The following is a 22,620-nucleotide window of genomic DNA, read 5'->3' as shown; positions in this document are numbered from 1 at the left end:
GGAAAAAGGGTTTAGTGGACTCACAGTTCCACATGGCTGGGGAGGCCTTACAATCCTGGTGGAAGGTGAAAGGCACATCTCACATGGTGGCAGACAAGAGAAGAGAATGAGAGCCAAGTGAAAGGGGTTCTTCCCCTTATAAAATCATCAGATCTCATGAGACTTATTCACTACCAGGAGAACAGTATGGGGGACACCACCCCCATGATTCAATTATCTCCCACTGGGTCCCTCCCACAACATGAGGGAATTATGGGAGCTACAATTCAAGATGAGATTTGGGTGGGGACATAGCCAAACCTTATCAGCTACTTTGAAGTTGAGGTCTGATCAGCCTCACAGGCAGTTTCTGTTGCCTGCCTGGTGTATATTTCATACTTTCTTGTTTCTTTTCATGCTTTGTAAGGTTTTTTTTTTGTTGTTGTTGTTGTTGTTGTTTTTGGTTTTTGGATACTGGACATATTAGATAATATACTGTAGCAACTTTTGTTGCTACCCCCCTCTTCCTTGTCTTAAGTCCCTGATCTTGCTCTCAAGAAGGTGCAGTTTTCGGGTATGCATACTGTCACCCTGCAGTGACAGTGGTGTTTGTCAAGGTTCACTTCTTTTTCTTTGATCACACCAAACTGTTAAACTTCACTAATTATTGTTTTCAATAATTCTCTGGGGCATATATTGCTCTAAAACTACTTTCATGTAATTTGGGCTTCTTGGAAAGAATAATTCCTGAGATCAGTGTTTGATCTTGTTCTGAACCCAAGTGGCCTTCCCTCAGTTGTCTCAGTCCCTGGTTCTCTCCTGAAAACTAGTTAACCTACAGTTTAGCCTCTATCTTGAATCTCCACTGAATTGCATTTCACCAAACCTCCACTGTTCTTGAAAGCACCCTTAGATTTGAATGTCTTCAGGCTGTGTTGCAAATGAAGTTAGTTTATTTGGGACAAGATTAGGAGCTTTTTAATTTTCTTTTTCTTTTTTTTCTTTTTTCTTTTTTCTTTTTTTCTTTTTTTTGCCTTCTTCTACCTCCAGGCAAAATATCTGAGCTAGGGTTCTGGAGCTGGGGGTAGCGACAATGGTAAGCTTCTCTCTGAGTGACACTCACACTGTCAGAGCTGAGCACTCCTTAGAGGGGATAGTAGCAGCCTGAGGTCTTCTTGGATTGCCTCTCATGGAATGGAACCACTGCCTTACAAGCCCAGATAATCAGGGACCCATGATTCTCAGCATGCTATGCATAGGGTAGAGTCTTTACTGTATAAATAGGGGCTGGGTGGAAGAAGACAACCCCTACTTGTTACCTGCATTTACCCAGTACCTAGACTCATCAACAGATAGCTGGAGGCAGTATAAAAATCCATGATATCCTGTTCCTCCTGAGAAGAAAGCCATGTGATTGGGAGCTGGAGGGTTAGGGAGCTCTGTGTTCTTGGCTACAGCATTCTGAAATGGAGTTGCTGCCTCACTGAGCTAAGGAGAGGAGGGAGCAGTCATGGTTCAAATACCATAGATTATTGCCTTTCTTACTGAATCTTCATAGGTTTTCTTGGATAGATGTTTTTGGAACTTCTCCATAGCACCATTTTTAGAGGCTTTAAGTGGTGTATTTAAAAAAATAATTGTTACCAGTTTCACTGGGGTAGGGGGCAGTGGGGAGGGCAGCCTTGCTCCTCACACTATCATGCTGGAAGTCATTCATTGAGAGGATTTTAAAATTCATTCTTCTGACATAGTACTAGCCTGGAAGTAAATGTAAACGGTGTAGGTTTTTACAGTAGAGAGGTAATATTGAACGTAAGATCTGCTTTGTCCACAGTGCATCTTGCTACCTACATGGGGGTTAGGAAAGCTTTGTCAGTGAGTAAACTATCATACCAGATAATTCAGGGCTTTGATTCCCCTTTCCTGAGTTCTCAAGCAATTGTCGATATCTAAGTTTATAATACCCAGCCAAATAAAACTCTTTCTCATAGCTGATAGTTACATTTATCCTTTAAATCAGCCAGTCACTTTTATTTTACTTGATTTTTCCTTCAGGGTACTCCAAGCATACATATTTAACATGATTCAACAATGGCTTTTGAAGATAGGCAATGAAATTAACAACGGTAACATTGAACTTCAGCGCCACGTATGTACTTGTAAGAATATTTGATGTTATATTTTGCCTCGGCTGGCAAATTTCTTCAAGGAAAAACAAAGCTCTCCCTATTTAAATGAAGCAAGAGGTTGAGAGGGCAAAATAGAAGCTTGTATAATAATTTCTCAAATAATTTTCAATGGATTTTTTAAAGCAGAATGTTTCTGCCTCTGGAATGGAGTTTTGGAATTGAAGAGTCAAGGAGCAAATATGTTAAGCTGGAAGTATGGATTCAGGTTACCCACAGGCTTGGGAAAAATTCCTCTGAAAACCAAAATGAGTAAGAAAAAGGGTAGCAGAGTGTTTGTCACATGGTGGGACTCAATAAATGTTTGTTGAATGAATTTAGGAAGAATATTCCAGCACTGTTGGTATCTGATGGTGCTGCTACATTAATCCCTTCTTTGGCAAAATGCTTGATTTACCATTAGGGTTTTATCTCCATGGAATCATATGCTCAATTCGTTATTTTCTAGAATTTAATTTTTATAGTGTAGGATTACTTAGAAAGTGCCTTTATATACCTCAATTGTAACACTGCATTGTTATAATTAATCTGTGTAGAAAATTTGCAAGATTGTAAACTCTATGAGGAATGATGTGTATCCTGTGTATCCATATTAACTCTTATTAATATTTAGAAACAGAAAAGTTGGATATAGGAGACAAGATGGCTGACTAAATTCAGCCAGGAGAAACATCTGCCACTGAGGGACTAGAAGATCAGAAAGACTGGTGCACTCCAAGCATATCTTTAGAGGGAAGGCATTGAGAGTGGAGGAGGGAAGATACAGATGCTGGGCTAAAGGGGGAGGAAGCTGGAAACCCTTTATAGGGATACCACACACTGGGACTCCTTCCTGGCCGCCAATGACTCTTGGGGAAAAAGTGAGCTAAGCAGGTGAGAAGTGACCTTCTCTTGACATAGGCATCTGGAATTCAGACAGCAGACAATCCCAGAACCCCCACAGTCACTTAAGCTGGCAGAGAGAGCTGCTTAGAGAGGTGGTAGGGGTGGCACTCCAGCCAGTGGGGAGCCTGGAGGGTTTGGTGCGGGAGCATCTCTAGTGGAGCACAGTCGGGATGCCTATCCCCCAAGGCCTGCCTTGCTCCTTTAGGAGACGATAGTCTTAGGGAAACTACCAGACCTGAACAATACAGGATGATCTTGCCCATGAGACAGGGCTGGTTTCACCTAAGCACCCCCCTGTCTTGTGGACTCTCCCAGGACTCCAGCCTGACCATGCCTGTTTGCAGTGCAGCCTTGGATGCCCGGCTGAGGTGCCTCCCAGGGGCCTGCATCATAGCTCCTGTACCTGTAGACCATGCCTGACCATTGGAGAGCTCCAGCAGAGCATCGCCCACTAACAAGCACCAGCCCGCCCATGTACTCTACCCATCACAGCCTCCCCAATGCCATTTGCCAGTGTGCACTCACCCATGACCACCCCCTACATTGCTTTGCTAGTGTGAGTGCATGTATTCAGAACTTGCCCCTCCTTCCCCACTAGCTCACATGTGCACATGCACCCTACCATGCCAACTGCTGCCACTGTGAGTGCATCACACTACCTACCCCATAACCAATGCAAAGGTATGCAAGGAGACCAGTGGCCCCACACCCGGTGCTGCACTGCCATTGCCATTAGAGTGTTCATGGGTACAGAGACTGCTAACCTTGTGCCTGCCAGTGCTCCGCCACTGTGCCAACACTGCTGCTGGCATGAAACTACGCATGGATGCCAGCAGACCTGCCTCCCACCTGTGCAGCCACTGCTGCCTTTGTGAATATGTGCACAGAGGTTACCAGTCCTGCGCCTGCCATCACTCTGCCCCCATGCTGATGCCACCACCAGTGTGAACATGCACAGGGACATTGGTGGGCTACTCCCTGCAGCATGCTGCACTGCTGCCGCTGCAAATGTCCACATCCCTGCCCTCATTAGTGCCCCACCACAGCTGATGAGCATGCACCCTGCTGCACTGCTGCTGCTCCTGGCATGTGTAAACAAGCACAGATCCCACTGTCACCACCTAATGGATTGCTTTGGCTGGCGTCACCCATTGGAGTATTGTGACTAGTGGTCTGGGAACTCCTTGGCTCTTCCAATACAGTAGGTTCCTAGCCTTGAGGGGCCAGATTACAAAGCTGAGGACCTGATCCCAGACCCTAGAGTTAGAGCATGCAGTCCAGGAGGCCTAAGCTGAGCCTTGGACCCCTAAAGTCTTCCAGAAATGAAGCAGGTTGACTGAACCCACCTTACACCAGAATCAAACCTCCAAGGGTGTCAAAGAGGAGGAAAGAGAAAAGAAAATTCATTCTAAGGACAGCAACTTCAAAGACTGAAGGAACATCAGCTCACAAAGATTAGAAAGCACAAGAACTCTGGCAACTCAAGAGTACAGAGTGTCTTCTTACCTCCAAACGACCACACTGTTCCCCAGCAATGTTTCTTAACCAGGCTGACATGACAGAAATAGAATTCAGAATATGTATAGTAACAAAGATTATCAACATACAGGAGAAAGTTGAAACTCAATCCAAAGAATCTAAGGATTACAATAAAATGATACAGGAGCTGACAGATGAAATGGTCATTATAAGAAAGAACCACCAGGCGCGGTGGCTCATACCTGTAATCCCAGCACTTTGGGAGGCTGAGGTGGGTGGATCGACTGAGGTCAGGAGTTCGAGACCAGCCTGGCCAACATAGTGAAATCCCATCTCTACTAAAAATACAGAAAATTAGCTGGGCATGGTGGTGGGCACCTGTAATCCCAGCTACTCAGGAGGCTGAAGCAGGAGAATCGCTTGAACCTGGGAGGCGGAGGTTGCAGTGAGCCAAGATCGCGCCATTGCACTCCAGCCTGAGCAACAGGAGTGAAACTCTGTCTCAAAATAAAAAATAAATAAATAAAAAGAACCAAACTAATCTGATGGGAATGAAAAACATACTACGAGAATTTCATAATGCAATTGCAAGTATTAACAGCAGAATCAACTAAGCTGAGGAAAAAAAATCTCAGAGTTTGAAGACTGGCTCTCTGAAATAGTCAGACAAAAATAAAGAAAAAACAATAAAGATGAATGAACCAAACCTCTGAGAAATCTGAAATTATGTAAAAAGATCAAATCTACAACTCATTGGCATTCCCAAAAGAGAGAGAAAGCAAGCAATTTGGAAAATGTATTTCAGGATATCATGCACGAAAATTTTCACAACCTCGCTAAAGGGGCCAAAATTCAAATTCAGGAAATGCAGAGAGCCCCTGAAAAATACTACAAAAGAAGACTATCCACGAGACACATAGTCATCAGATTCTCCAAAGCTGAAATGAAAGAAAAAATGTTAAAGGTAGGTAGAGAGAATGGGCAGGTCACCTACAAAGCGAACTCCATAAGGCTAACATCAGACATGTCAGCAGAAATCCTACAAGTCAAAAGAAATTGTGGGCTTACATTCAGCATTCTTAGAAAAGAAATTCCAAACAAGAACTTCATATCTAGCCAAACTGAGCTTCATAAGCAAAGGAGAAATAAGATCCTTTTTAGACAAGCAAATGCTAAGGGAATTTTTGTGACCAGATGTGCCTTACAAGAGGTCCTGAAGAGAGTGCTAAATATGGAAAAGAAAGACCATTACCAGCCACGACAAATACATGCTTAGATATTTAGACTACTATAAAGCAACCAAACAAGTCTGCATAGTAGCCAGCTAACAATATGATGACAGGATCAAATCCACACATATCGATACTAACCTTGAACATAAATGGGCTAAATGCCCCAATTAAAAGGCTGGTGAGGTTTTGGAGAAAAGGGAACTCTTATACACTGCTGGTGGGAATATGTAAATTAGTTCAGCCATTGTGGAAAGCAATTTCTCAAAGAACTTAGAATTACCATTCTACCCAGAAATCCCATGATTGGCTCATACCCAAAGGAATATAAATCATTCTACCATATAGACATGTGCACTCATATGTTCATCATAGCATTATTCACAATAGCAAATACATGAAATCAACTTAAATGCTCCATCAGTGGTAGACTGGATAAAGCAAATGTGGTACATATTCACCATGGAATACTGTGCACCCAAAAAAGGAATGAGATAATGTACTTTGCAGCAATATGGATGGAGCTGGAAGCCATTATCCTAAGCAAACCAACACAGGAACAGGAAACCAAATACCACATACTCTCACTTATAAGTGGGAGCTAAACATTGAATACATACGGGCACAAAGAAAGGGAAAACAGACACCGGGGCCTACATGAGGGTGGAGAGTGGGAGGAGGATGAGGATCGAAAACCTACTTATTGGTTATTATGCTTATTACCTGAGTGATGAAATAATTTGTACACCAAACCCCCACAACATGCAATTTACCTGTGTGACAAACCTGCACATGTACCCCTAAACCTAAAATAAAAGTTAAATAAAAATAAATACAGAAAAGTTTGTCTGGGTTTTCACTCACCATTCATTTTCTGTCCTGATCCATGTTCTTACCTCCAGTTTTTTTGTTATTGTTTTTCCTTTCCCTCCTTACTCCATTTTACCTGTGCTGCTTGGCTGTCTAAAACACTGATCTCTAAACGTTTTTTATCATGATTTTTGGTAATGGTTCAAACAGCTGATTGAACAAGCTTCATGATGTTTTATAATTGCAGGTTTAAATTGCAGATTAAATTTGTGATTATAAAGTTATTTGAAGTTTGCTTCTAAATTCAGTTTCCTTCAGTACTAATTTTTAATGGAGGTCATTGCTGAAATGATAGCTTAGAAAGAAACATGAATCCAAATTGAAGAAATACATCAGTGGCTGTATTTATTAAATTATAATATTCACTTTTCATTTCCATCAATCAGTCCAGGCGTGATGGCTCATGCCTGTAATTTGGCACTTTGGAAGGCCAAGGTAGGAGGATTACTTTAAGCCCAGGAATTTAATACCAACCTGGTCAACACAGCAAGACCTCACCTCTACAAAAAATAAAATAATTAGCCAGGCGTGGTGGCACACACCTATAGTCACGGCTACTTGGGAAGCTGAGGTGAGAGGATCACTTGTGCCTGGTAGGTCAAGGGTGCACTGAGCTATGATTGTGCCACTGCACTCCAGCCTGGGAAACAGAGCGAGACTATGTCTCAAAAAAAAAAAAAAAAAAAGAAATTTCAATTCCATCAATCAGTTATGCAAAGGTGTTTTTTTTTTTTTTAGTTAACTAGTAATTTTTTCTATCTATCATAATGTCAATCAGTTGTTCTTACAGTTGTCTAAAACATTATTCAGTATAGCATTCCTATATTTTAACAAAGTGTTCCCAGCCAATTGAAATGCTGTATTTCTAAGATTTTTAAAAAGATGAGAAACGTACTTCCAGATTTTTTATATATATAGATTTTAGACTTTTAAAAGGTGAGCTATGTATCATTTTTAGCAACAAACTCACACCAAGATGGAAATATTTCCTCCTGTCCATTTTCAAAATGACCTCTCCATAGTGTAAGTTTCTTTTGCTCATTGTTAAATTTCACATATATTTGGAAGGGACAAATTAAGTGTGTGTGTGTGTGTGTGTGTGTGTGTGTGTACAGATGGGGTTTCACCATATTGCCCAGGCTGGTCTCGAACTCTTGAGCTCAGGCAATCCTCCCACATTGGCCTCCCACAGTGCTGGGATTACAGGCATAAGCCACCATGCCCGGCCTGCTTTTTATGTGTGTGTGTGTGTGTGTGTGTGTGTGTGTGTGTGTATGTATGTATTTATTTATTTTGAGATGGAGTCGTGCTCTGTCACCCAGGCTGGAGTGCAGTGGCGCATTCTTAGCTCACTGCAACCTCTGCCTCCTGGGTTCAAGCAATTCTCCTGCCTCAGCCTCCCGAGTAGCTGGGATTCAGGCACACGCCACCACGCCGGGCTAATTTTTGTATTTTTAGTAGAGACAGGATTTCACCATCTTGGCCAGGCTGGTCTCGAACTCCTGATCTCATGATCCACCCATCTCGGCCTCCCAAAATGCTGAGATTACAGGTGTCAACCACCATGCCCGGCCTATTTATTTCTTAATATCAGCTAAGAAGTGGCTAAATTAATCACTCATTATCCCTGAAAAGATTAGTAAATTTGGAAGAAGTCTTTTCATAAAAGAAAAGCAGTTAATTCATCTTAAAATTTCTTTTAAGAATTTTATGTAAGAATCACAGTAAATCTATATTTTAGTACAAAAAGTATATTTACTTTCCATCTCATTAAAAAGAATTACATGGCTTTAAGAAAGTGAAAGATATTCTTTATTTTTAATTTATTTTAATTTTAAATTTACCTACAGTTTATTGTTTGACCTTGATTCTACCATTTAATCTCTCTGATATAACTTTTAAATTAAGAGATCTATTTGTGCTTATTTCCTAAGGATAGTCCAAGGATTGATTAATATTTTATATAAGCAAAAATGAGTTATTTCAATGATAGTATAATCTAGGCCATTGGTATATGAAAGAATAGTTGGGAATTTATGCACTTTCACGGAGAAGCAGCAGGGATATAGCTAGTAGAATATGTAAGGGAGTAGTATGTTTTTCCTGTGAAGAAGACTTGCCTTTTTTACTCTTTCTCGGGAAAGTTTGCCCCTTTTCCTGATATGTAAATTCAGGTGTCAAATACATTAATCAACATTGCTTTAGGTCATTAACAACCTTTCCATCTGAATCAAGAAGCAAGAAGTTTGGGTTTTAGTATTGGATGTTATTTTTATTCATTCATTCAAGAAACATTTATTAAGCACTTACTCCCTGGTAAGTACTGTGTGTGGTATGCAGGGATAAGTTGATGGCTCATGTCTTACAGACAGGTGAATTGAGGAGAGACGTGCAAATGACTATGATAGAGATATGTACAAAGTACTGGTGTACAGATTATTTCATCACTCAGGTAATAAGCATATTTAAACAAAACATGGGAAGGGGAGCAAATTGGAGCCAGTGGAAACTGGTAAGTCTTCTCAGAGTAGATCATGTTTAAGCCTAGAGAAATACTCCAGAACTAAACAGAGAAAGGGAGTAGGGTATTTGACAAGTATGTTGTGTCTGATTTTTGCATACAGGTTTTTTGTATTTTATTTCTGGGACCCAGCCTCAGCAAATACTGTAATGCAGAGGTTCTCAAACTTTTTCTATTCATAGTGCCCTTTGGGTTTCAATATTTTCACACTCCTAAGTCAAAAGAAATACCTCACAGTTAAGTAGGTTTATGAAATAGGTAGGTTCAAACCGCTTACTAAATATTTAATGTCCTAACAATTTATTAACCATTTGGAAAAGTACTACACATACATTGAAAGAGAAAACCTTTTATTTTATTCTCATTTATTCAATATCGCTTACCAATGTAAGGCATGTACTCGTTGGCATGGTACAGCTTCTCTGACCTTGGAATCAGATTGGATGTTACCACCTTCATTTTCTGTTCCATGTTAATTTTCACACAGTACTTGTTTTTTTTAATCACACAACCACAAATCAAACCAGTTTCAAAAAGATATGGTGTCATCAAAATTAACACAGTGCATCTAAAGTTGAAAACTGTGAACTTTAAGTTCATGCTGTGTCTGGCAGATGTTACATATCACTGTTATTTCCCTCAATTTAAAATCCTATGGCATCCTTTCGAGTTTGCTGTGGAGCCCTGGAATGCCTTGATGTACAATTTGAGAATTGTAGCTTTAATAGGTTATTATCTATGACCAGGCTAAAGAAGAGATTAGTAGCTGGGCGTGTAGTTCACGCCTGTAATCCTAGCACTTTGGAAGGCTGAGGTGGGCGGACTGCTTCATCCCAGCAGTTCAAGATCGGCCTGGGCAACATGGTAAAGCCCATTGAGCCCATGGTAAAGACCCGGTCTCAAAAAAATTAAATAAACAAATATCAATAAAAAAAGAGAGTAGCTTAATGTCGTATAGTGAGCAAAAGAAAATAGGGTCATGCTAGCTGATGATTTGATTTCATTAAGAATTGTAATGTTGAAAGTTGGACACAGGCATGATCATTTCTATTTTAAAATTTGGTGTAGTTTTTACTATTTGATTTACTTAAAGTGGGTCATTTGTATTATACTCATTTTTTAACAGATGGATGAGTTACATATATCTATGATCCAGTGGATGGTAAACTTGCTGATTTTAATGATACCCAACTTTACTGATCAAGACTGTCTCCTAAAGTTGGAGGAGGAAAGTGCTGAGAAACACGACATAGGAGTTGCGCGATTAGAGCTAGATGCGATTGAACTGACAAGGAAGTTGTACCAATACTCCCGCTATTTGAGCAGGTGAAGCTATCTGGTTATTTTATTGTCGCTCTTTTGAAGAATTGAATGTTGCATAAAACAGAGAAGAGACAGTGAAGTAGTAGCAATAGGGTTATTTTAAAACCTTGAAAGAAATACTAGTTCAGTTTTTCAGCTAGCTTTAACACCATGACCAGTTATAATATGAGATTTTGGGTTTTCTTTTGAAAACTGTCAGCATGGGCAGGATGAGAAGTGTGTGTATGTGAGAGTAAGAATTAGGAAAAAAGGACTCACTTTCTTGCATAAATAAGACACATCTTACACTTTTGCACATACTGGTGAGGGAGTGGATTTAAGAAGAATATTGTAATTTCGTATGTGCTGTCATGTATTTTTTTAGACGGAGTTTTCTTCTGTCACTGAGGCTGGAGTGCAGTGGCGTGACCTCGGCTCACTGCAGCCTCCACCTCCTAGGCTCAAGAGATTCTCATGCCTCAGCCTCCTGAGTAGCTGGGATTTACAGGCGTGCACTACCACCCCTGGGTAATTTTTGTATTTTTAGTAGAGACAGAGTTTCGCCATGTTGGCCAGGCTCGTCTCGAACTCCTGATCTCAAGTGATCCGCCCACCTCGGCCTCCCAAAGTGCTGGAATTACAGCCATGAGGCACCATGCCTGGCCCTGAATGTATACTTTTCTGTGCTTCACTAAATGCCAACCAAAACATCTTTTTACAAAATGGAAAAACAAAAACAAAAACAAAAAACCCACAAGCCCTTATATCTGAAAAGCTGGATTTCCACTGAATAAAGATGAAGTCTGGAAAATTATAATCTATTAACTAAGATGCAAGCTTGATGCTATGATTACTTTAAATTCAGGAAGTAGCTCTTACAATCTAAGCAAATTTTCCCTTCATTTCAATTCAATATTACCAAGGGTCAAGAATAAGAGGGATGGAAGGAAGAAGGAGGACAAGGGTAAGAAACTGAGGAGACAAATTATTCTCCTTGGTGAGTCAGCAGCTGAGTTATTATGGTGAACTTCCACTGTGTCTGGATTTTTAACATTTTAAACTTAGAAGAAGAACCAACAATAAATAGGTTATGCTGAATGTGTATGTTCTCTTTTTCTTTTTTTCCCTCTTTTTGCAGTTCTTGCGAAGGGATGGTAACAGCAATGGCTCTGAGTAAATCCACTACCTCACACAGAAATGCTACTGAAGACCTTTATGAGGTGGATAAGTTGAAGGTAATAACTGTTTTCCCCTTAGTTTTGTTTTTGTTTTGTTTTTATCAGATTTTTGAGGTTCAATTGATGTACAATAAACTCACATATTTAAAGAATACAATCTTATAAGTTCTAAAATATGTATATACTCATAAAAATGGTTAATAAAAACTAAAAATAGGGAACATATCAAACACACCCAGAGTTTCCTTGTACTCCTCTTTTATTTATCCTTCCAGCCTCATCTTGTCACCAGTGTCTGATCTACTGCCTAACACCAAAGATTATTTTTTATTTTCTAGAATTTATAAAAGTGGAATTATAAAGAATGTACTCTTTTTTTGTCTGACTTCTTTCACTAAGCATGATTACTTAGAGGTTCATATTGTTGTTTTCATCAACTACTTATGCTTTTTAGTGCTGAGTAGTATTTCATTGTGTAGATAGACACTATTTATTTATCCAGTCTCTGTTGATATGCATTTGAGTTGTTTCCAGTTTCAAATTATTACTAGATAACTTCAGTGCATATTCATATATTAAGTCTTTGAATGGACATACACTTTCACTTCCCTTCGGTTGATATCTAGGAATGGAATGGCTGAGTCACATGGAATGTGTGTTTAACTTTTAAAGAAACGGTCAAACTGCCTTCCAAAGTGGCTCACGGGTACAAAAGTGCAGTTAGATAGAAGGAATAAGTTCTAGTATTCAATAGTACATTAGGGAAATTATAGTTAACGATAATTCATTGTATATTTCAAAATAGCTAGAAGAGAAGAATTGGCTGTCCCCAACACAAAGAAAAGATAAATGTTTGAGGTGATGGATACCCCCGTTACCCTGCTTTGATCTTTACACATTGTACACATGCATCAAGATATCATATGTACTCCAAAATATATATACAAATATGATATATCAATTTCTTAAAAAGTAGTTAAACCATTTTTACACTCTTGCCAGCAGTATCTGAGAGTTCCAGTTGCTTTACATACTCACTGACACTTGATATAGTCAGTCTTCTAAAAATTTTTTATATAGAGTCTCGCTCTGTTGCCCAGGCTGGAGTGCAGTGGCGTGATCTTTGCTCATTGCAACCTCTGCCTCCTGGGTTCAAGAAATTCTCCTGCCTAAGCCTCCTGAATAGCTGGGACTACAGGCCTGCGCCACTACGCCTGGATTACAGTTGTGAGCCACTGCACCTGGCTGATATAGTCAGTCTTTTAAAATTCTACATTCTTATAAATGAGTAGTGGGATGTTACTGTGGCTTTAATTTGCTTTTTTTTTTTTTTTTTTTTTTTGAGGCCGAGTCTCGCTCTGTCACCCAGGCTGGAGTGCAGTGGCCGGATCTCAGCTCACTGCAAGCTCCGCCTCCCGGGTTCCCGCCATTCTCCTGCCTCAGCCTCCCGAGTAGCTGGGACTACAGGCGCCCGCCACCTCGCCCGGCTAGTTTTTTTGTATTTTTTAGTAGAGACGGGGTTTCATTGTGTTAGCCAGGATGGTCTCGATCTCCTGACCTCGTGATCCGCCCGTCTCGGCCTCCCAAAGTGCTGGGATTACAGGCTTGAGCCACCGCGCCCGGCCCAATTCTTAATGACCAATGATGTTGAACTTCTTTTCATGTGTGTATGTGTAATCCACGTGTTTTCTGTGGTGTAATGTCTGTTCAAATCTTTGACTCATTTAGTATTGATTTGTTTGTTTCCTTGTTACTGAGTTGAGACAGCTGTTTTTTTCTGGATACCAAGCCTTTTATCAGATACATAATTTTAAAATATCTTCTCTCAGTCTGTGATTTGTCTTTTCTTCTCTTAATAGCATCTTTTTTTTTTTTTTCCCTGAGACAGTATTTTACTATGTTGCCCAGGCTGGACTTGAACTCCTGGGCTCAAGTGATCTTCCCACCTGAGTCTCCAGAGTAGCCAGGATTACAGACATGAACCATCATGCCCAGTTATAGTGTCTTTCAAAGAGGGAAGTTCTTAATTTTGATGAAGTTCAATCTCTGATTTTTTTCTTTTATAGACCTTGCTTTTGGTATTCTATCTAAGGAAATTTTTGCATAACAACATCATAAAGATTTTATCCTATGTTTTCTTCTAGAAGTTTTGGAGTTTTAGGCATTATATTCCAGTCTATGACCCATTTTGAGTTAATTTTTTTAAAAAAAATATGGTGCTGGGTATGGATTCAAGTTCATTTTGTGGCATTTGGATATCCAATTGTTTTAGCACCATTTACTGAAAAAGCTGTCCTTTCTCTATTGAGATGCCTTTGTATCTTGATTGAAAACTTATTAACCATATATGTCTTGGTATTATTCTGGACACTCTGTTGTGTTCTGTTGATCCATTTGTCAACATTGTCACCGTCTCCAAACTGCCTTCATTACTATTGTTTTGTAGTGAGTTGTAAAATCAGGTAGTATAAATCCTCCAAAAATTTTTTTTCAAGATCAAGCTATTCTAGTTCCTTTGCTTTCCATATGAATTTTATAATTAGGCTATCAATTTCCTCAAGAAAGTCTGCTGGGATTTTAATTGATATTATACCTATTGATGAGTTTGTGGAGAATCGACATCTTAACAATATGGAGTCTTTAAATCTGTGAACATGGTGTATCTCTTCATTTATTTGTCTTCTTTATTTCTTTAAGCAAAGTTTTATAGTTTTCAGTGTATAGATCTTACATATCGTTTGTCAGATTTATCCCTAAGTATTTCATATTTTGGTGCTACTATAAATGGTATTCTTTTATAATTATAATTTCTTATTATTCATTACTAATATATAGAATTACAGTGGGGTTTTAATGCATTAATCTCATATCCTGTGACCTTGCTGAAATCACTTATTTCTTCTACGAGGTTTTTTTTTTAATTTTGTTTTTTCAGATTCGTTGGGATTTTTAATATACAGTCATGCAGTCATATTATCTGCAGATAGGGACAGTTTTATTTCTTCCTTTACAATCTATATGTATTTTTTCTTTTTCTTGCTTTATTGCACTAATAAGACTCTATAATACTAGGTTGAAAAAATAATGAGAGCAGATATCCTTGCCGTGGTCCATCTTAGAGAAAAAGTATTAATTTGGTCCTCTTTAAGTATAATGCTAGCTATAGGTTTTTTTATAGATACACTTTATTAGATTGAGGAAATTCTTCTTTACTTCATGTTTGCTGAAAATCCTTTTTTTTTTTTTTAGTCAGTAATGGATGTTATCAAATCCTTTCACTGCATCTATTGAGATGCTCATGAGTTGTCTTTTTCAGTGTGTTAATATAGTGAATTACATTTATTGATTTTTAAATTGAATGTTAAACCAGTATTGTATTCCTAGGATAAACTCCACTTGATCATGATGTATTGTCCTTCTTATATGTTGCAAATTCAGTTGATTAATTGTTTAGAATTTTTGCACTGATGTTCATAAAGGATATTTATTATATAGTTTTATTTTGTAATATCTTTGTTTGGTTTTGATATCAGGGTAATGCTGGCCTTTTAAAATGAGTTAAGAAGTGTTTCTTACTCTTCTGTTTTAAAAAATAATATGTGTAGAATTGTTTTATTTCTTCTATAGATGTTTGGTAGAATTCACCAGTGAAGCATCTTGGCATTGTGGGAAAGTTTTTAAGTAACAAATAGAGCTATCTAATTTCTTTAACAAGTTTAAATAAATTTATCACATATAGACCTATTATTTCTTGAGTGAGCTTTGGACTTGTAAGGAATTTGCAATTTCATCTAAGTTGTCTAATTTATTGTCATGCAATTGCTCACAATATTCCCTTGTTATCTTTTTAATAATTGTAGGATGACCACTCTGTCATTCTGTTATGGAAATTTTGAATCCTCTCTTTTGTTGTCTTCATGAATCTACACAAAGATTGTCCAATTTTCTTGATCTCAAAGAACCAGATTTTGCTTTCATTGATTTTTCTCCACAATTTTTCTGTTTTCTATGTCCTTAATTTCCAGTCTAGTCTTTATTGTTTTTATTTTCTTATTCTGGGTTTAATTTGCTCTTCATTTTGTAGTTTCTTAAAGTGTAGCTGAGATTATTGATTTGAGACCTTTTTACCTCCTCCCCTCCAACCCCCTGTAGGCATTTAGTACTACAAACTTTTTCCTTTAGCTGCATCTCACAGATTTTGATATGTTGTGTTCTTATTTTAATTCCATGTAGGATACATTTTAATATCCATTTTGCATTCTTCTTTCATCCATGGGTTATTTAGAAGTATATTTAGTTCCCAAATATTTGAGTATTTTCCAGAGCTCTTCTGCTATTGATTTGTAATATGATTTCATTGTGGTCAGAGAACATACTTTGTACCACTTACATCCTTTCCAATGTATTGAGACTTGTTTGAGAACCTAGAATATGATCTGTCTTGGTAACTGTTCCATGTACAATTGAGAAGAATATTTATTCTGTTATTGATGGAGTTCAAATCAAATTGGTTGATACTTATTTAAGTGTCCTATATCCTTATTGATTTTCTGTCTACTTGATCCATCAGTTATTTGGAGAGGAGTATTGAAACCTTAACTATAATTATGTTTTGTCTATTTTCTTGGAGTTCTATCAGTTTTTGCTTCATGTATTTTGAAGCTATGTTATTAAGTGCAAATACATTTAGAGTGAACTGACTCTTTATCATTATGAAATTACTCTCTTAACACTGCATCTCCATAGACACAGAAAAGGCTTTCAATAAAATCCAATATCCTTTCATGATAAAAACCCTCAACAGACTAGACATTGAAGGAACATACCTCAAAATAATAAGAGTCATCTATGACAAACCCATAGCCAACATAGTACTGAATGGGCAAAAGCTTGAACCATTCCCCTTGAGAAATGGAACAAGACAAGGATGCTCAGTCTTACTATTCCTATTCAACATAGCTCTGGAAGTCCTAGCCAGAGCAGTTAGGCAAGAGAAAGAAATAAAATGCCTCCAACTAGGAAAAGAAGAAGTCAAACTATCTCTCTTTGCCGATGATAGGATTCTATACCTAGAAAATCTTAAAGACTCTGCCAAAAGTCTCCTAGAATTGATAAACAACTTTAGTAAAGTTTAGGATACTAAGTCAATATACAAAATCAATAGTATTTCTATACACCAATAATGTTCAGGCTGAGAGTGAAATCAAGAACACAGTTCCACTTTTAATAGCCACAAGAAAATCAAATCAAATACGTAGGAATACATCTAGCCAAGGAGGTGAAAGGTCTCTACAAGAAGAACTACAAAACACTGCTGAAAGAAATCAGAGATGACACCAATTAATGGAAAAACATTTCATGCTCATGGATAAGAAGAATCAATATCATAAAAATGGGCATACTGCCCAAAGCAGTTTACAAATTCAGTTCTATTCCTATCAAACTATCGATGTCATTCTTCACAGAATTTGAAAAAATATTAAAAATTCTTATGGAACTGAAAGAGAGCCCACATAGCCAAAGCAGTCCTGAGCAAAAGGAACAAAGCTGGAGGCATCACACTACCTTACTTCAAACTATATAATAAAATAACCAAAACAGCATGGTACTGGTACAAAAACAGACATGGAGACGAATGGAACATAATAGAAAACTTAGAAATATAGCCTCACACCTACCAACCATCTGATCTTCAACAAGGCTGACAAAAACTAGCAAGGGGGAAAAGACTCACTATTCATTAAATGGTGCTGGGATAACTGGATTAAAGATTTAAATGTAAGACATCAAACTACAAAAATCCTGGAAGACAAGACTAGAAAATTCTCTTCTTGACATTGGCCTTGGCAAATAATTTTTGGCTAAGTCTCCAAAAGCAGTAGCAACAAAAACAAAAATAGACAAGTGGGTCCTAATTAAAGAACATCTGCACAGAAAGGAAACTGTCATTAGAAAAACAGAAAACCTCCAAAATAGGGGAAGATATTTGCAAACTATGTGTCTGACAAAGGCCTAATATCTAGAATCTGTAGGGAACTCAAACAAATCTACAAGCAAAAACCAAATAGCCCACTTAAAAATGGGCAAAAGACACGAACAGATATTTCTCAAAAGAAGATACACAGTGGCCAACAAACATATGAAAAAATTCTCAGCATCACTAATCATCAGAGAAATACAAATCAAAACCACAATGATATACTATCTGACACCAGTCAGAATAGCTATTATTAAAAAGTCGAGAAAAACAACAGATGCTAGTGAGGCTGCAGAGAAAAAGGAATACTGTTAATTCACGCTTGGTGGCAATGTAAATTAGTCTAGCCATCACGGAAAGCAGTCTGGAGATTTCTCAACAAACTTAAAACAGAGCTATGGTTCAACACAGCAATCCCATTACTGTGTACATGCCAAAAGAAAATAAATCATTCTATCAAAAAGACATATGCACTCACATGTTCATTGCTGTGCTATTCGCAAGAGCAAACAATAATAGACCAAAGCTGGAAACAACCTAAATGTCCATCAATTGCTGACTAGATAAAAAAAAGGCAGTATATTTATATAACAGAACATTATTTGGCAGTAAAAAAGAAGCACTGATACATGCAACAACATGGAAGAACCTTGAAAACACGCTGAGTGAAAGAAGTCAGTAACATATTGTGATGTTTCAAAAGACCACGTATTATTTTATGCACATAAAATATTTCAAAAGACCAACATATTGTATTATTTTATTCACATAAAATGCCCAGCATAGGCAAATCTATAGAGACAGAAAGATTAGTGGCTGCCTGGAGCTCATAAAGGAGCTGCAGGAATGGGAAATGAACAACTGCTAACAGGTACAGGCTTTCTTTGGGCCTGATGAAAATATTCTAGGATTAGATTGTAGCGATGGTTGCACAACTTTGTGAATAACTAAAAACCATTGAATTATACACTTTAAATGGGTGTATCGTATGTTTTTGAAAACCTGACTAAAAAGATGATCAAGAGAGCCCAAAATTGGTCTGCTAAAAGAGTAAAATTGGGAAGCTTTTGGCAAGATTAATTAAGACAAAAAGATGCAAAAAAATATATCAAGAATGTGTAATTTAGATGATTCAGATATTCGAAAGATAGTAGAAGAGATTATGAAGGACATTATCACAAACATTTGAAAACTTAGATGAAATGGACAAATAAATATAACCCAGAAGACTTGAGAATAAATTAAAAACCCAACTAGTCCTATACCATTAAAGGAATTAGTCAAAAATCTTCCCCCAAAAGATGCTCTAGGTGTAGACAGCTTCAACAGCAAGCCTATCAAACATTTAAGAAATAAATAATTCTATTCTTATACAGACTCTTTCAGGGTCTAAAGAAGAGGGAATACTTTTTATACAAAAACCCAAAAGGGATTGTGCAAGAAAGGGAAATTACAGACCAGTATCATGTGGAATACAAAATCCTAAACAAAATACAGGCAAATCAAATCCAGCAATAAATGAGAGGGGTAATACATTATGAACATGTTAACTTTATTCTAGGAATGCAAGTTAGTAATATAACTTCTGTAATGTATCTATAGGTACACTGGGTACAACCCAATTAATAAAAAATTAATGGCATATATATAACTATATGTGTGTGTATATATAAATATAGATTGCCATTAATTGCAGGGTACATTGTGTGTGTGTATATGTATATATATGTAATGCCTGCCAGCATTAAGTAGTTCTAAAATGAAACACAAAAGGTAATATTTATGATCATTTCAAAATATAAAGTACTTAGGAATAAATCTAATAAAAGTTGATCAGTTCCTTTCTGGAGTATAGTTCAAACATTATTTGAGAAACATTAAAACACCTAAATGAAGATACACCATGTTCATGAACTGGAAGACTCTATATTGTAAAGACGTCAATTTTCCTCAGAGAGAGGAGAATGTAGCGGTCCTGTCCAATACAGTAGCCACTAGCCACATATTGCTATTTACATTTGAATTAATTTATTTTTATTTTTATTTTTTGAGACAAAATCTGGCTTTGTTGCCCAGGCTGGAGTGCACTGGTGCAATGTTGGCTCACTGCAACCTCCACCTCCCGGGTTCAAGAGATTCTAGTTCCTCAGCCTCCTGAGTAGCGGGGATTACAGGCACAGGCCACCATGGCTGGCTAATTTTTGTCTTTTTAGTAGAGATAGGGTTTTGCCATGTTGGTCAGGCTGGTCTTGAATGCCTGGCCTCAAGTAATCCACCCATCTTAGCCTCCCAAAGTGCTGGGATTATAGGCATGAGCCACCATGCCCAGCTGAATTAATTTAAATTTAAAAATTTATCTCTTCAGTCATATTAGCCATATTTTAAGTGCTAAGTAGTACATATTGCTACCAGGGATCATATTGGACCATGCATACATAGAACATTTCTATCACTGTGGAAAGTTCTATTAAACAGCACTAATCTAGGGGTCACAATCAAGTTTCCAACAGGTTTTTTTTTTTTTTTAACTTGACAAACTGTCTCTAAAAGCTGTTTTGGATATTCAAAGAATCAAGAATAGCTAACACACTCTTGAAAATGAGGTGAGAGGACTCATCCTCTTATATTTTAAATTTCTTGTAAAGCTAAACTGACACAGCATAGTGTTAGTTCAAAGGTGGACAACTGTGTCAATGGAATCAAAAAACAGAACCAAAAATTTATGGCCTTTTATATAAGGATGGCATATAGAATTAATGAGGAAATGATGAACTTTCCAATTAAAAATACTAGGGGACTGGGCGCGGTGGCTCACGCCTGTAATCCCAGCACTTTTGGAGGCTGAGGAGGGCAGATCACGAGGTCAGGAGATCGAGGCCATCCTGACTAATACGGTGAAACACTGTCTCTACTAAAAATACAAAAAATTAACCAGGCATGGTGGCGCACGCGTGTAGATCCAGCTACTCGGGAGGTTGAGGCAGGAGAATCGCTTGAATCCAGGAGGCAGTGGTTGCAGTGAGCTGAGATTGCGCCACTGCATTCCAGCCTGGGCGACAGAGCGAGACTCTGTCTTAAAACAAAACAAAACAAAAAAGCCCCAAAACTAGGAATATTGGTTATCTATATAGGAAAGATGAAATTAGACTTGTACTTCACACAAAAATCAATTCCAAATCGACTAGAAATCTACATGTGAAAGTCAAAATTATAAAGCTTTTAGAAGACGGTATTTCAGATCTTAGGGGTAGGCAAATGTTTTTTAAAATAAGAGATAAGAAACACTAACTCAAAAGGAAAATGTTCATAGTTTTGATTACCTTAAATTTAAGAATTATTTTTATAAAAAAAATACCATTAAAACAAAAACAATCCACAAAATGGGAGAATGTATTTGCAACACTTATAACTGACAAAGGACCAGTATCCAGAATATAAAATTACCTTCTAGGAACCAATATTATAAAAATACACAACCCAATAGAAAAATGGGCAGAAAGCTTGAATGTATACCTCACAAAGGAGAAAATCCAAATGGCTGACATACTTATGAAAAGCTGTTCAATTTCATAAGTGATAAGGGAAATACAAACTAATATCGTTACTTACATAACAATTTGGCAAAAATTACAAAGTCTAGGCCGAATGCAGTGGCTCATGCGTGTAATTCCAGCACTTTGGGAGGCCGAGGTGGGCGGATCACCTGAGGTCTGGAGTTCAAGATCAGCCTGGCCAGGATGGTGAAACCCTATCTCTGCTAAAAATACAAAATTAGCCCAGCACAGTGGCACGCACCTGCAATCTCAGCTACTGGGGAGGGTGAGGCAGGGGAAGCGCTTGAACCTGGGAGGCAGAGGTTGTGGTGAGCTGAGATCGCACCATTGCACTTCAGCCTGGGCAACAGAGCAAAACTCCATCTAAAAGAAAAAAAAAAAAAAGAAATTGCCAAGTCTGGCAATATAAGTGTTAAGAATAGGGGAGCAACAGGTACTTCCTATACTGCTGGTAAGAATATAAATTTGTACGTTCACTTTGGAAATCAGTTAACATTATCTGTTAAAGTTGCAACACACCTTGCAACAAACAATTCTATTCATCTGTCAATATACTAGAGAAACTCTTACACAAGTGCTCTAGACTAAGAGACATATGTAAGAACATTCTGGCCAGGCATAGTGGCTCATGCCTGTAATCCCAGCACTTTGGGAGGCTGAAGCAGGTGGATCACCTGAGGTTGGGAGTTCAAGACCAGCCTGACCAACATGGAGAAACTCCATCTATACTGAAAATACAAAATTAGCTGGGCATGGTGGTGCACGCCTATAATCCCAGCTACTTGGGAGGCTGAGGCAGGAGAATCGCTTGAATCCAGGAGGCGGAGGTGGCGGTGAGCCAGGATCGTGCCATTGCACTCCAGCCTGGGCAACAACAGCGAAACTCCATCTAAAGAAAATAAAAATAAAAAAAAAAAGATATTCCAAGATTATTCCTAGAAGTAACCCCCAACTGGAAACAACTCAAATGTCCATAAATAGTAGAATAATTATTATGAATATTATGGCATATGAAGACTGGAATATAAGGATCAATTCTCTCTTTAAACTGCATATGTGCATTTTTATGTCTCTGTATGTAAGACAGATCTCACAGTTTTTAAACAGTGTGTTATAAAAAATTTTACGTACAGCATCTTGCTAATAAATTTTAAATCTCTAGGAGGTGGAGACTTTTCTAGGAAAATAGAAAGTAAGTATCATTAATACTTGAAGGAGAAAATTGGCCAACTTTCAGTGAAAAATTGGATGCACTAATTTTTAGAAATGCTAAAAATATTGCCTGGATTCCTCAGACAGGTTTTTTCAGACTCTCAAGCAGTAGGGTAATCCCCATGCTATATAAGCAGCGTAAGAGCATAGATAATGACTGAAAGTTTTCCCATTTTATTTCACATAGCTAATAATATCCTTTAAAAAGTCCAGATGAGTATAGAGAAAATAAATCTTATATATTAATA

At 37.9% G+C, this 22,620-nt stretch overlaps 1 protein-coding gene across 8 annotated transcripts in view; it reads left to right on the top strand.

Moving 5' to 3' along the window:
- AXDND1 (axonemal dynein light chain domain containing 1) overlaps nucleotides 1–22,620 on the top strand; it is a 185,677-nt gene that overhangs the window by 110,087 nt on the left and 52,970 nt on the right. For all 8 annotated transcript variants that reach the window (XM_031658150.1, XM_031658151.1, XM_031658152.1 and 5 more), the window contains 3 exons: nucleotides 2,035–2,128; nucleotides 10,276–10,475; nucleotides 11,590–11,686. In XM_031658150.1, coding sequence (XP_031514010.1) covers nucleotides 2,035–2,128; nucleotides 10,276–10,475; nucleotides 11,590–11,686 — 391 coding nt within the window. The remainder of the gene's footprint in view (nucleotides 1–2,034; nucleotides 2,129–10,275; nucleotides 10,476–11,589; nucleotides 11,687–22,620) is intronic.

The sequence above is a fragment of the Papio anubis genome, chromosome 1 (genome assembly GCF_008728515.1).
Source record: "Papio anubis isolate 15944 chromosome 1, Panubis1.0, whole genome shotgun sequence".
Classification (NCBI taxonomy): Eukaryota; Metazoa; Chordata; class Mammalia; order Primates; family Cercopithecidae; genus Papio; species Papio anubis.
Note: the sequence above shows the minus strand (reverse complement) of the source record. Positions and strands in the feature narration are given on the sequence as shown.